This window comes from Pimephales promelas, chromosome 13 (genome assembly GCF_988280905.1).
Source record: "Pimephales promelas chromosome 13, fPimPro1.hap1.1, whole genome shotgun sequence".
Taxonomy (NCBI): domain Eukaryota; kingdom Metazoa; phylum Chordata; class Actinopteri; order Cypriniformes; family Leuciscidae; genus Pimephales; species Pimephales promelas.
Genome location: NC_142781.1, coordinates 21374768 through 21387927, shown reverse-complemented (window position 1 = coordinate 21387927; position 13160 = coordinate 21374768). Strand labels below are relative to the sequence as shown.

Here is a 13160-nt window from a genome sequence, read left to right as displayed (position 1 = left end):
TTAAGTTAAACCAACAATATTTTTTTTACAGTGTAGTAATCACAACATTTTTTCTTTTGTCACATCAACTTAAATAATTTATTTAGTTCAGAGAACATATAATTTTGAGTTTCTGATGGTTAAATGAATCTCCTTCAAACTCACTTTTTCCAGTTCAATGAACTTGAAATTTTAAGGCAACCAGGTTACTTACTTTTTTAAGTTAAACCATCAATATTTTTTTACAGTGTACCACACAAGGCAATCAGAATAGAGTTGTCAACAGATTTTGCCTAAATTATTTTAATTTTAATATTGTCTCTGTTTCCTCATTCTAGCTAAGAGAGACTAAAAACCTCAAGAGAGTGAGAGCGTACTATAGGGAAGTTTCCCTCATGGTGTCTGATGTTGTTACATGGAAAGTACAAAAAAATTGGCTCAGTTGATGATATCTATCCAGTTAGCCCACAAAGATGAATGAAAAGCCTAATTTAATAAGAAATAATTCATCAAGGATTTTAAATGCATCATTGGCCTAGGCCTATATTTACTACTTGAAAAACTGCAAAAACCGAAACATTTTGTCACATGCAATTCACTTATTAATAAAGACAAACCAAATAAATATTACATAATATAAGATATTTTATTGAGCTAATATATTTATCTTATAAACCTTAAGCACATTCCTTCAAAAAAGGAAAACAAATTGAAAAGAAAAATATCAAAACATGCTTCATATTCCGGATATTTAATGCAAAAGGGTCTAGAAAGTGCATATTCAATAAAACCACCTTATAGATGAATGAAAGATGTAATAAAAGATATAACAATGTAAGATATTAATAAATAGCCTATCCTGCAATATAACATCAGATTAAAAGCTCTTTTGCCTTATGTTAACTTTTACCTCAAACACTGGGTGTGAATGTGATTTCTAATATACTGTATGTTTACAAGGATTAATCTGCAAATGAAAAGACGTCTACATGAAGGCATGTAGTGAGAAAGCCTTTCATTTTTTGGCTTGTTTTACTTGTTTGCTTACTTTGTGATCGTTCAAAGAGCATAGTCTTGGAAGACAATGGTCCTGAAATACAGAAGTCAGCAGATACTGCAGGCCTCCAAAAGTCCACACTGTTCACAATCACTCTCATCAGTTTTTTGCACATGGAAAGCATCCACAGAACATTTTCTTGAATGGGTTGTTTTTGTCATGTCTCTTTGCCCGTTCCAGTTTGACAAGGACTTCGCCAAGCATAGCATCGGTTTTCTGAACATTGTTTAAGATGTAGTCTGTCATGGGTCCTTGTTCCTCTACAAGCATAGCCACGTCCAGGAACACTTCATGAAGGCTCTTGATTCGGCTTTCTAACTCAAGCAGGTCCCGATGTCGACTCTCGATCTGGTTGAGCGCGGAACGAGCCGTTTTCCCTTCTGACATGACGTTGTCGTTGAAGATGTTCCACTGACCATTCTCTAGCATCTCTTCAATCTGGTCACCTGACACCTCTCGGCCCACGATCTCCATTTGCCGTTGAATGTGACGCTTGCAGGATTCCTTGTGACTCATCTCAGCATCGTTGTAATCGGTTATTGTGTCTCGGAAGTTGTTGCTTAGGCTGGTGTACTGTGTTCGGGCGATTCTTGCCACAGCAGAGTTGATGCCATGCTCCTCTTCAAGCTCTTTGGCATGGGCATCCATTTTTTTGAGACGTGTCAGAACGTCCTCACCACGGGTCTTGATGTCACCAGCGATGACATTGGCGTCATGCTTTATGTGTGTTGTACGAGTTGGTTCGCTAAGTAAACGTGTGTTTTGGTCCCTGAGACGCTTCACCTCCAGGCGGATGAGCTGAATCTCACGCCTGGTGTCCTGAGCCTCATCGAGCACAGACTCCATCTCATCGCTGTTGTCATAAATGACGGCCTGCTGGTGGAATTCGTCCAGGTCCACATTGCTGAAAGACTCTGAGTCCAGCTCTTCCAGATCACTGTTAGACTCTGAAATGGTCTGAAGATGATCCAGTCGGTCCCTCATGATCCCTAGAGGGGAGAATGAACAAGAAAGGACAACATCTGATGTTAAACAGTCCAAAAAAAAAATGCATAACAATACCTTGTGTAGCCTAGTCGTTGTTTTCAAGACTAAACTTATTTTCATTCTTTGTGTACCTTCTGAAACTGACTGAAAAGGGGGAGATAATACTTCCTTATCAACACTGAAAAAGTCACACGTCTAACAAGTTGACCTGTGAAACTATTTCAGACTGGCGTCACTCACCAAACAAGTTTGAATGGATTGAATTGATAGTTCAGCCTTTGTTTCTTCATAAACGGTGTTCTCTCCGATTATGAATATTTTACTAATAAATGTATGAATAAGATGTCTAAAAATATTCAACTGAGTTCAAGTAACTAAAGCGTTACAGTTTACAAAATAAGTCTATGTAAACCTGTTTTTTTTTTTTTTTTTTGTACTTTTCAAAAGACAATATACAAGTTTTAATGAAATTTCCTCAAAGCAGCATTTTACTAATTGTTTTCATTGGAAATTAATTTTGTAGGCTACATTTTCAAGCATTTTACAGTTTTACACTGACAACATTTTAAAGAATATATTGCTTCTATAAATAATTATATATTAAATTGCAAAATGGAGGCTAAAAATGTGAAAGAAAAAATACATTTCGTCCACTACAAAGCACATTACCTTATATTTTTGTCCAAAATGTCACCACTTTAACTTATGCCGATATGTCATCTGAAGGCTGCAACTCCATCCTGAGTTCAGCTGTAATGGGTGGCGGGAAGGAATGCGCGTTCCAGGGCGTAACTTTGACGCCAAACCTGTTCGCTCAATAGAATGTCAGACGTGTGTTTCGGTAACACGTGACAAAAGCTCTTTTTTTGTTGTTGCGAAAAGTGACTGAATTCGATGTCGTCTTCATATCTGCTATGTCATAGAGGTCGAATAGCTAGGAGTTGGGCTGTGACAATCATGATTTATAGATTAGGGATTCAACAACTAAATTCGATAAGCATATCTACTGACAGTGAAATGAAGGATTGCTTAAAATTATACATTTACTAAAGAAATAAGAAGCTTCGTCGGTATTTAAATTGATATTTGTTCGTCACACTAAAGACTAACGAAAAATAGGCTATGTTGGCAAGCAGCTGGCAAAATTAGGAAAGTAAATAGCAATTTTTCTCCCAATAGGCTACTTAAAATTAATTGTTATTATAGCCTGTTATAGCCTAACAACCACCATTGCATTAGAATAAATGCATTTATAAGTTATTTGCATAGTAGGCTACGTTTTTAACTTGAAGATTTTTTCTAAGTAGCTAACTTTGTAATGACATTTAGCCTACGCGGTGATGAGTCAAAAGATTTCTGCTCAATAAAGTCTCCCTCAATAAATTGTGTATTCTCTTAACGTTAAAATCTTTGACCTTGTGCAGTAGACTTAAAATGTAGGCCTACAACACATAAACGGCGATAAAAAACGAAAACAATTAATTTGGACTTTATTTTTAAAAAGCCTCATGTGAGCCATCGAGTGGGCTAGCTTTTTTCTTTGGTTATAGCCTAATGCTTGAAGAAACGTGCAAGACGATAAATAAACCTCAACTTACAATGTTAAATAAGTCAGCCGCAAACAATAAATAAACAACATAAACCTGAAGAAACATCAGAGAAAAAATACACAAGGGGTAGGCTATTCTGAATACCTTTAGAAAACTAATTTACATTAAGGGCTTTTTTTTGTTCCGCATGTCTTACATATTCGATGAAGATCATTAAATAAATCTGTATGGCAAAATAAGAATGTGGGACGGGTTGGGGTTAGTATAGCTTTGTTCTGGAGCTGGAGCTAACTTGGCCTCAGCTCCTCTTATCTCTCATCAAGTGACACATCTCTGCTGCCCTCTGCCGGACATGATCTCTGCGCAACCTGACTTGGGGCGGGTCTGTGTCTGATTACATCACCACCACCGATCATTACCCACATGCGGTGAAATTGGGTGAATGTATTTTTTTTCTTAGGCGAATAATAACGTGATTTTGTACCCTGCAACGCTGTTTTTTTTTTTGTTTGTTTGTTTTTTTGAGAGGAGTGCAGTGCACACAGAAGGAAGGACACAATTTGAGGTAGGCCACAGTGATTTGACACAGCAGAGTATTTGTATTGCAAAACATTAAACGCAGTACAGTTTTCAATCATTTTTTTATAAATGTAGCATCCTACTAAATACTATCTTTATCTCTGACGGAATAAATACAATTAATACCAATTGCGATTTTTTGCCTTCTCTTCAAATAATAAAAAAAACTGCATTATGATGAAGCAGAGCCTAGAAACGTAATAAGTGTGAAAAGTAAAAAGCTTAGCTTATGTTTAAACGTGGAGCTACAAAAAACAAGTCTGTCTTGTCTGACAAGCTTTTGGTGACATGAGAAGGCTACGGGCAACGTTTCCACATGGTATGCGTTTTGACGTCCATGTTACGCATGACAACAACGAATATTCTGTTTTTAAGAGCTGGTTGTTGTTACCAAAATGCCTATTGTATATTTTATGTTCATGTGTGTTGGCTTTTCTAATTAACTTACTGAATAAATAGCTACTTTTTACTTTTCAGTCATGAGGGACAGACTTGACCACCTCCGGGATGTATCAGTGTCTAATGAGAGTGTTGCGGAGTATGAAACTGGCCAAACTCTCCCCCCTTCAGAAAACACAACCCATGATGATCCTCCTCAAGATAGGCCTACCAGCAACAACCCTGACATGGAAGCTGTCTTTGATGAGGCACAAGAGGCTCGGCGTCAGATTCAGTACATCAGTCTGGAAGTGAAGCGTCTCAGGGAACGAAACTCACATATTTTTACTGGTGCAGTCGGTTCTAGTGCTTCTAATACCTCCTGTGACTCTGATGCTATCGCTGCTGGCATTAAAACCAGTGGGCAGGAGATGCTTGCGCACCTTCGCAAAATGGATTCCCACAGGAAAGAGTTAGAGGAAAAGTATGGCTTCAATTCAACAGTGGCGAGAATCGCCCGAACACAGTACGCCAGCATAAGCAACAGTTTCAGAGATACCATGGTGGAGTACAACGATGCGGAGATGAGCTACAGAGAGTCCTGCAAGGCATACATTCAACGGCAGATGGAGATTGTGGGGCGAGAGGTCACGGGTGACCAGATCGAGGAGATGCTGGAGAGCGGTCAGTGGAACGTTTTCAGTGAGAACATGGTTTCAGAAGGGAAAACTGTACGGTCTGCACTCATACAGATTGAGAGCCGTCATACAGAACTGCTACAGCTGGAGAGACGCATTCAGAGCCTTCATGAGGTTTTTCTGGATGTGGCCTTGCTAGTAGAACAGCAGAGCTCGATGATAGACTACATTCACACCAATGTTCAGTCAACGGAGGTGGAGGTCAGGGAGATCCTTGTGAAGCTGGAGCGAGCCAAGAGACACGATAGGAGCAACCCGTTAAAAAAAATGTTCTTCTGGAAACGATGACATGGCCACAAATATCACAGTTCAAAAGAAATACACTAAGTGATCTGATTTTTTTAAATTATTTTTTGTATTACCATTTTATATTTGTTGCTATGTTTTTTTTAGGCATTCATCTTCTGAAGGAAAACACACATAATATTAATTTTGTGCAAGACACTGATATCCAATACATATCTCAGAAGTATCACAAATAGTGAAATTTGTGCATTTTTACAGTTGGCTGTTTTGGCAAATACTTTTTTTTTAGTTTGACATTTTAAATGAAGTTTTTATTCTTGGGATGGAATGACTAGTTGTGATGATGGATCTCTCGTGTATACAAAAATGTTATCAGCTGTATCTCATTCTGTGTGGATTCATTCATTAAAAGTTTCTTGGCATAAATTAGAGGATAACTTTATCACCCTAATTAGATCACATGTGTCTACCTCATGTGGAACGTGATGTCCCTGCTCACATCTAATAAACCAACACATGCAATTTATACAAAAACTGTCTGACTGGCATAAAAAGTTGCTATAGAAGGTCGCTATAATACACCTAGAAAACTGTTCAATTACCTTAATTTTAAGGAAAACTATTCCCTGCAATTAGTTGCATGGAGAAGTTTATTTATTTAAGTTTATGAAGCAAATTTTTATTTGACTGCAGTTTCATCATTATATGCATGAACACATAAGAAGAGACTGATGTCAGCAGTGCTGACATTATGGTTGTTACTGAGTAATACAAACTCACAGCAACCATCATCTAAAAAAATAAATTCACTTAAATCATCTCTCCTTGCAGTCCCTTGCAAATCACACTGAACTCCAGATCTATGCTCAGTTAGTTGTCAAAAATGATGCTAACACAAATGGACACAAACACAAATAACTAACACAGTGCTAACACAAATGGATTAAGTAAAGTTCACTTTTAAATATATTAGGTGGATTGAACACAACAAAATGTTCAAAAATCATGTTGCTTTTGCTGATTAGCTACAATTTAACTAATTGTACTGAACAAGAGGCAAAAATATTTGTTAACGTAGGCTACTTTGTGTTATAAGATTGTGTTCCTGGGACAACTTTGTTAAATATGGTGATAACTTAAACACACACACACACACACAGATGTAAATTCTATTGATATATACACTATACCTTTAAAAAGTTTAGGATCAGTAAGATTTTTTTTTTCAAAAGTAATACTTTTATTCAAGTTATGCAATAAATAAACCAAAAGGGACAGTGAAGACATTTATAGTGTTATAAAATGTATCACGGTTTACAGAAAATTAAGCAGCACGTTTTCAACATTGATAATATGAAGAAATGTTTCTTGAGCAGCAAAACACCATATTGGAATGATTTCTGAAGGATCATGTGACATTGAAGACTGATGCTGAAATTTTAGCTTTGCCAGCAATGGAATAAATTATATTTAAAAATATATTGAAATAAACATTTTACATTGTAATAATATTTCAAAGTATAATACTGTATTTTTTTTATCAAATAAATCAGCCTTGGTGAGTACAAGAGACTTTTTTCAAAAACAGATCCTAAACTGTTTGAACTATAGTGTATAGGCTATGTACAAACACAAAACTCATGACATGAATGTGACTGCTGGATTGGGACAGGTTAATGTGATGACATCAATTAGACAATACTGTTCATATTGTGCTGCCTTCAATCATTCTGTTTGAAAGAAACTGCCAGTGTGACTTGGCCTAGTTTGAGTCGTAGGCTAAATATCTTTGCAAATGTAGGCTATCAAATTAATAAAAATCTAACTTATTTAAACAACAACAGAAATAACAGCAACTAATGTGTAGTAGCTACAGATTTGTAAATACAAAGAAAATAACGAGTTAACAAAAGGAGATGTTGCACAGTAGGTGAGTCATTAGTTCTTGCTCAGACTTGTGAATAATTATTACATAAATGGCAAGAGTGCATTTCCTCCCTGTGAGCATTGCGCGCACCACTCAGTCGGGCACGCGCTTAACTTAGTCCAGGTCAGCTCGAGATCACCTTAAGCATCAGACAAGAGTCAAGACACCGCGACCGCGCTGCTTAGCAACTCCAAACCAGGAGCACGATGAGACTGTCGGTCGCTTTTCGCCATGCACATCGGAGTCACGCGAGCATACGACGATCACGCGCCTGTGTTAAAGTTCCAAACCCGGAGAAGAACAGATTCATACATGATAATATCGCTGTTTCTTTTGTATCGGTTCGGAAAGCAAGTTCGACCAGCGGTACAACCGAAACGGTAGCGAGCTTTAAAAGGCATCCACGAAAAAACGATGGACCGCTGTATGGAAGTGCTGTTGGGTAAGAATAAAACACGTTATTAAGTTCCTAATCGGACAAAATTTAAATGTTCTAAAATACGCTGAATGGTTTTGTGATTGTAACAGTTTTGTTTGTCTTAACGTTAATGTTATCTGTCTTGGCGTTGATTTTTTTCCACGTGCTACCAGCTGATGTAACTTCTGCCTCCCATTATGCACAATGAACGCTGGCTAGCTGCTACATATTTATAACGTGTTACTGTGTGAATTAAATTGTACTTCCCAAAAGTGTCTTTTAGTTTTAACTTAGCCTGTCGTTATTTGAGGTAATGTGTCCTCATTTAACCCGCTCTCCTGGTGGGCTATGACAAAACTGACTTTTTTCACAGATTTGAATGTGTTTGTGTTATCAGAAATAACCGACATTTGTTGAATATATTGAAAATGTCATGAATTAAAATCACTAAAAATGCATCATTTTTATGTAAGTTTTATTTCATGTGAAACCTGAAAATGAAGAGGTAAGACTAACAAAGTTGAAGCTGTTTATTATTCAAAAAAGTAAATACGTCTTCTAGATAAAAACAAAAACAGTTCGAGGTAGTTTTTTTTATTTCAATAAGAATTTCTTTCTTTGTCTCCTTTTAGATTTAGAAAGTAACAGGGTTAATACATTATTTTATATCCATGGAGTGTTACACCATCAATTAAAATTTTATATATATATATATATATATATATATATGCGTGAAATCACTCCATACATGACCACCACTCCTTAAGTGATAGAAGATGTAAGACTATAGAAATAGCATAAAAGTATAAAGAAATTCCTGGACCGTTCTGTTCATTTTAAACATGGGTTTTATATTAAAGCAAAAAAAAAAAAACACACTTGGTCATTAATGTTTTAATTTAATTTTAATTTATTTTTACAAAATACTCAAATACTGTGATGGAAACTTGTGTGTATTTATTTAGACTAAATCATTGCCAAATCAAACCCTACAAGTGACCCCTATATATCTCATGGATATCTGTAAATGGAGTCAAAGGTCTGGTAGCTGCTACAAAGGGTTAAAGTAATCAGTAAAGATGCCTTTGCAACCAGCCTTACAAGAGATGCTTACAATGATGCAACAGACTCCTCAGTAACTATAAGATAAGTTTATCTGCAACTAGTTAAAATGTGTTGGCCAGCCTGCTTAAAATGATTATAGCTGAACAAAACTAATTACTCATAACATTATTCTAATATTTATTTAATTTAATTAGTCTTCATTGGTTTCTGTCAGACAGCACAGTAACAGGACATCGGTATAGTTGTTATATGCTGCATGTGTGTGTGCCAGCATAAGTTTTAAACTTGCACAATCTGTGCAGACGCAGGGTGAAGTTGTGTTTCAGTATTTAGAGCAGTTGAAGATCTACGTGGAATTAAAAAACATTTGAGTTTAGGTAATGTTAGAATTTATTGTCTTATTGTACTGATATAATGTTTGGCCTAAACCTTGTATCTAATGCTCTTTTCGATCTGAGGTTCAAGATGTTGGAGTGTCATTTGATGTTTGCTGCATGGTTGACATTGATTTTTGGAGCAGAGCAGTCAGCAATAGATAACCAAGTTGTTTAAAACGCTTATCAACTTTGTAAGCTTGATATGTAAAAAAAACAACAACAACTAAAGTGGTATTTGATGTGTTTTATGCTCATTTAATGAAATGTTCTGCCCTGTTATTGGCAGTTAGTGAACATGCAGAATGCTACTATTGATTAAGTATGCAATGAAAACACTGAGTTAATGGTTAAATGTATTTGTTTCCATCTCATTTACAGCGACATTGTTCAGAGGAGCAGAGAAGAGCTCAAAGCTATTAGAGAAACCAACCCAGGCCTCACACCTACACTTGCTATCATACAGGTGTGATTAGAGAGCATATGTGTGTATCTGTTGCCATGTTAATGAATCTCAGACACTAAAAACTGTTATGTTTTTACTTATGATAAGGCTGGTGAAGATGACAGTTTGCTGGAGGTGAATAAGAAGATGGCTAGAAAGGTATGGTCTACCTATTTTTCTTCTCATCTGTGATTTATTGAAGGGGTCAAGGTTTAGCTGATTAACACCCCTATGCTGTGTGATGCTGTTATTTGACCCTCCACGTGTGTGTATGCATGTTCTTAAATGGTAATTGACTCATGAGGACATGTATAACGACAATGTAAACACGGCTTATTATGACACTTCCTGTGTTCTTGTAAACCAAATGGCTTAATAACATACTAATGTTTTTTTTAATGGCGGGTCCCCGTAAACCACATATACAAGTGTGCGTTTGTTACAAGTAACATGCAAATTTTCCATTACATCATAGTGACCGATAGCTTCTATAGATATTATGTACCACCTTGAATTTGTTGTGTTTTGATTGTCCATACAGATCGGCTTAAACGTAATGCAGATTTGTCTTCCACGCCAGTGCTCCGAGGAGGAGGTCAGTGATATTGCTACTCTATAATGCAATAAATAGCTTTTGTGAATAAATACATGTAACTGCCAGTGCAGTTCTGTCTCCTGAATTTTTGCCTCTGTTCTACAGGTGATCGAGGAGATCTTGCGGTTAAATGAGGACTCTCTTGTTCATGGCATTTTTTTGCACCTTTCTCAGTCCTTCTTCTCCAGAAGTGTCTTTAATGCCATCAAGCCCCAGAAGGATGTGGATGGGTAAGCTACAGTTTTGTAGAAACAGCATGTTGATGTGTGTAAACGGGGTCCAAAAATACGTTTTTGTGGGTAATTTGAGAAGTTTTTCACTGTAAATATATTCTATCTGACATGATACTGTATTTTGCTCGGATTTAGTAAAAAAAACAAAAATTGTGGATAGAAATGTTTTCCACACAAAGACACTTCTGTACTTTGTGTATGTGTTTGCAGGGTCTCCGACCTTAACGTTGGCCGTGTGGTGTTGGGGGATCAGAGAGATGGCTTTGTCTCACCTGTAGCTGGAGCTGTGCTGGAGCTACTTGCCAGACATGGTGTGTTTATGCGTTCTGGCATTCGTTGTTAAAATGCATACATGGACGTTAAAATGTCTATGTCCAAAATGTTTCACAGACATATAATGCTAATTCTACTGAATGTAGTGCCTCTAAAAGTAATTTAACTATTCAAAAGTGTGGGCTTAAAATGTTTTTAAAAAGACTTCCACTCACCAAGACTGCATTTATTTGATAAAGTAATACTGTGAAATGTTTCTACAATTTTAAATAACTGTTTTCTATTTTATCATATTAAAAAATGTAATTTATTCCTGTGGTGTTATTCCAGTCTGGTGTCTTCAATGTTCCTTCAGAAATCATAATATGCTTATTTGGTGCTCAAGAAATATTTCTTCTTATTATTAATGTTAAAAACAGTTGTGTTGCATATTTGTTTAAGACTATTTAATGAATAAAAAGTGAGTTTTTTTAGAATCGGTTTAAATTTACAGCATTTACATTTTTGTTCTCGCATTTAGATGCCCCATTGGTTGGCAAGATGGCAGTGCTGGTGGGTGTAAAGGGCCCCCTGATGGTGGCTCTTCAGTTCTTGCTGCAAAACAATGGCATGATTGTGCAGACCTGCCAGTGGAGCTCAAAGCACCTGCAGAAACAGGTAAATCAGCTGCTAGATCTGTGGGAGATTTTTTTTAGGTCAGTTTTAATGCATAATTTGCTATTTGTACCAGCAGGGGGCAGTGCTGCTTTATTTCATGACGGACATTTAGATAAATCATGTGAGACTTACACTAATTCGACTTTCTTTCTTTCTTTCAGATCATGGACTCGGATGTGGTGGTATTGTTAGACACAAGCCACAGGGGCCTCCCACCCACCTGGTTAAGACCAGGGGTGGCAGTCATCAACCTTGGCTCGGCCCTGATGGAAGGTATATTTCTTCAAAGTAAAGCTGTAACGCTTGGCATTACATTGCTGGTATATGTAAAACATTCAAGGCACTTCTTTGCTTGTCATTTGAGAATTGAAGGAACTATTTTATTGGTACTACACTGGATGTGAAAGTCAAGCATGTGATTTCTCCAAAACATAATTAAGTCAGGCATGTGGCTTTCTTCACCTTCCATTACCTGCCATCTCTTAAATAGAACCTAATGGATATAGAGGCCCATGCTATTTCCTCCACAGAGATTTCATTAGTGTGGGAACATAAGACACTGGTAATTGTATTTCCTTAGATGCTCCGTCTGGCCCAGTTTTTCATGTGTGATCTTATTTTCTAGAACACGGTGACAGTTGGGAGCCCAGGATGGAAGCTAAATCTGATGCAGGAGTTGGGCTTCTAAGTGCTGCGCTTAGAATGCAGGTGAGAGGTCTTCTGTTGTTGTTTCTTCTTTCTATTAATGTCTTTATTATTATTAATGTCTTTATTTATTATTCTGTCAACTTTATCAAATTTTCTGAACCTGTGATTAGCCAATTTAAAGATTAATGTCTTTGACTGTTGAATATTTATTATATAATATATGAAATTATATTTATAGTGTATCTTTAAATATGTTCACAGGCTACAATTCAAAAGTGTATGGTCTAAAAGATTTTAAAATGTTTTTTTTTAAAGAAATGAAACTGTTTTCTATTTGAATATACGGTATGTCAAGATGCAATTGATTTTTTTTTATAACCGTATTGTTTGCTGAGATGTTTGTAGCTGTGTTATTGTGATCTGTTAGCATGTTGTGAGGAGCAGCAGAAGGTGGTTAGAAGAACAGGAGTACCAGTCATGGAGGCTCCGCCCACTAAAACTTCAACCACTCTCACCCGTGCCAAGGTACGAGCAGCCTTGCCTTTTGGTTTCCACAAAATTTGCATCGTTCTGACTTTTGCTTGTGCACTTGTGCATAGAATTATTTAGTCTCACCTTTTCTCTGTTTGGATGTTTCTGTAACCCTCAGTGATATAGAGATCTCCAGGGCACAGACTCCCAAGCCCATATCCCAGCTGGCTCAGGAGATTGGGCTGCTTCCAGAAGAGCTGGAAGGCTACGGGATATCCAAAGCCAAAGTCCGTTTGTCCCTCCTCAACCGCCTCCAACATCAGCCTGATGGCAAATATGTCCTGGTGGCAGGGTGCGACATAAATTTTTACTTCTGTCATTGAAGTTTAATTCATATCTCAATAATTATCTAAACCGATACAACATTAAAGCAATGATACAAATTTGTTATTGAACCACAAATTTCAGAAAACGTCAGGTTATTTAATCTGTAATTCTGCTTTTATTTTCAATCGGTCAATGGAAGATGGAGTCATGACCACCATTTTTGTATTTCAAGAACATGAATAAGATGTACTAA

General features: G+C 36.8%; 3 protein-coding genes across 4 annotated transcripts in view; 2 read left to right on the top strand and 1 right to left on the bottom strand.

Moving 5' to 3' along the window:
- Nucleotides 1–698: 698 nt before the first annotated feature.
- Nucleotides 699–2824, bottom strand: stx11b.1 (syntaxin 11b, tandem duplicate 1). Of its 2 annotated transcripts, none has more exons than XM_039693346.2 (2): nucleotides 2693–2824; nucleotides 699–2025 (listed from the first exon to the last, which is right to left on the bottom strand). In XM_039693346.2, the coding sequence occupies exon 2, from the start codon at nucleotides 2018–2020 to the stop codon at nucleotides 1136–1138; it is 885 nt and encodes a 294-aa protein (XP_039549280.2). In that variant the 5' UTR covers nucleotides 2021–2025; nucleotides 2693–2824; the 3' UTR covers nucleotides 699–1135. The 2 variants fall into 2 exon arrangements, with proteins under 2 accessions (XP_039549280.2, XP_039549281.2); XM_039693347.2 differs by lacking the exon at nucleotides 2693–2824 and adding an exon at nucleotides 2099–2317.
- A 1163-nt stretch (nucleotides 2825–3987) lies between these two features.
- On the top strand, nucleotides 3988–5642 carry stx11b.2 (syntaxin 11b, tandem duplicate 2). Its single transcript, XM_039693348.2, has 2 exons — nucleotides 3988–4138; nucleotides 4630–5642. The coding sequence occupies exon 2, from the start codon at nucleotides 4632–4634 to the stop codon at nucleotides 5514–5516; it is 885 nt and encodes a 294-aa protein (XP_039549282.2). The 5' UTR covers nucleotides 3988–4138; nucleotides 4630–4631; the 3' UTR covers nucleotides 5517–5642.
- Nucleotides 5643–7489: 1847 nt separating this feature from the next.
- Nucleotides 7490–13160, top strand: part of mthfd1l (methylenetetrahydrofolate dehydrogenase (NADP+ dependent) 1 like) — a 31816-nt gene continuing 26145 nt past the window's right edge. The window contains exons 1-11 of the mRNA XM_039693344.2: nucleotides 7490–7843; nucleotides 9640–9724; nucleotides 9812–9862; nucleotides 10245–10298; nucleotides 10404–10528; nucleotides 10742–10842; nucleotides 11325–11461; nucleotides 11623–11734; nucleotides 12087–12169; nucleotides 12537–12634; nucleotides 12759–12932. Of these exons, the coding sequence (XP_039549278.2) occupies nucleotides 7608–7843; nucleotides 9640–9724; nucleotides 9812–9862; nucleotides 10245–10298; nucleotides 10404–10528; nucleotides 10742–10842; nucleotides 11325–11461; nucleotides 11623–11734; nucleotides 12087–12169; nucleotides 12537–12634; nucleotides 12759–12932 (1256 nt within the window). The 5' untranslated portion in view covers nucleotides 7490–7607. The remainder of the gene's footprint in view (nucleotides 7844–9639; nucleotides 9725–9811; nucleotides 9863–10244; nucleotides 10299–10403; nucleotides 10529–10741; nucleotides 10843–11324; nucleotides 11462–11622; nucleotides 11735–12086; nucleotides 12170–12536; nucleotides 12635–12758; nucleotides 12933–13160) is intronic.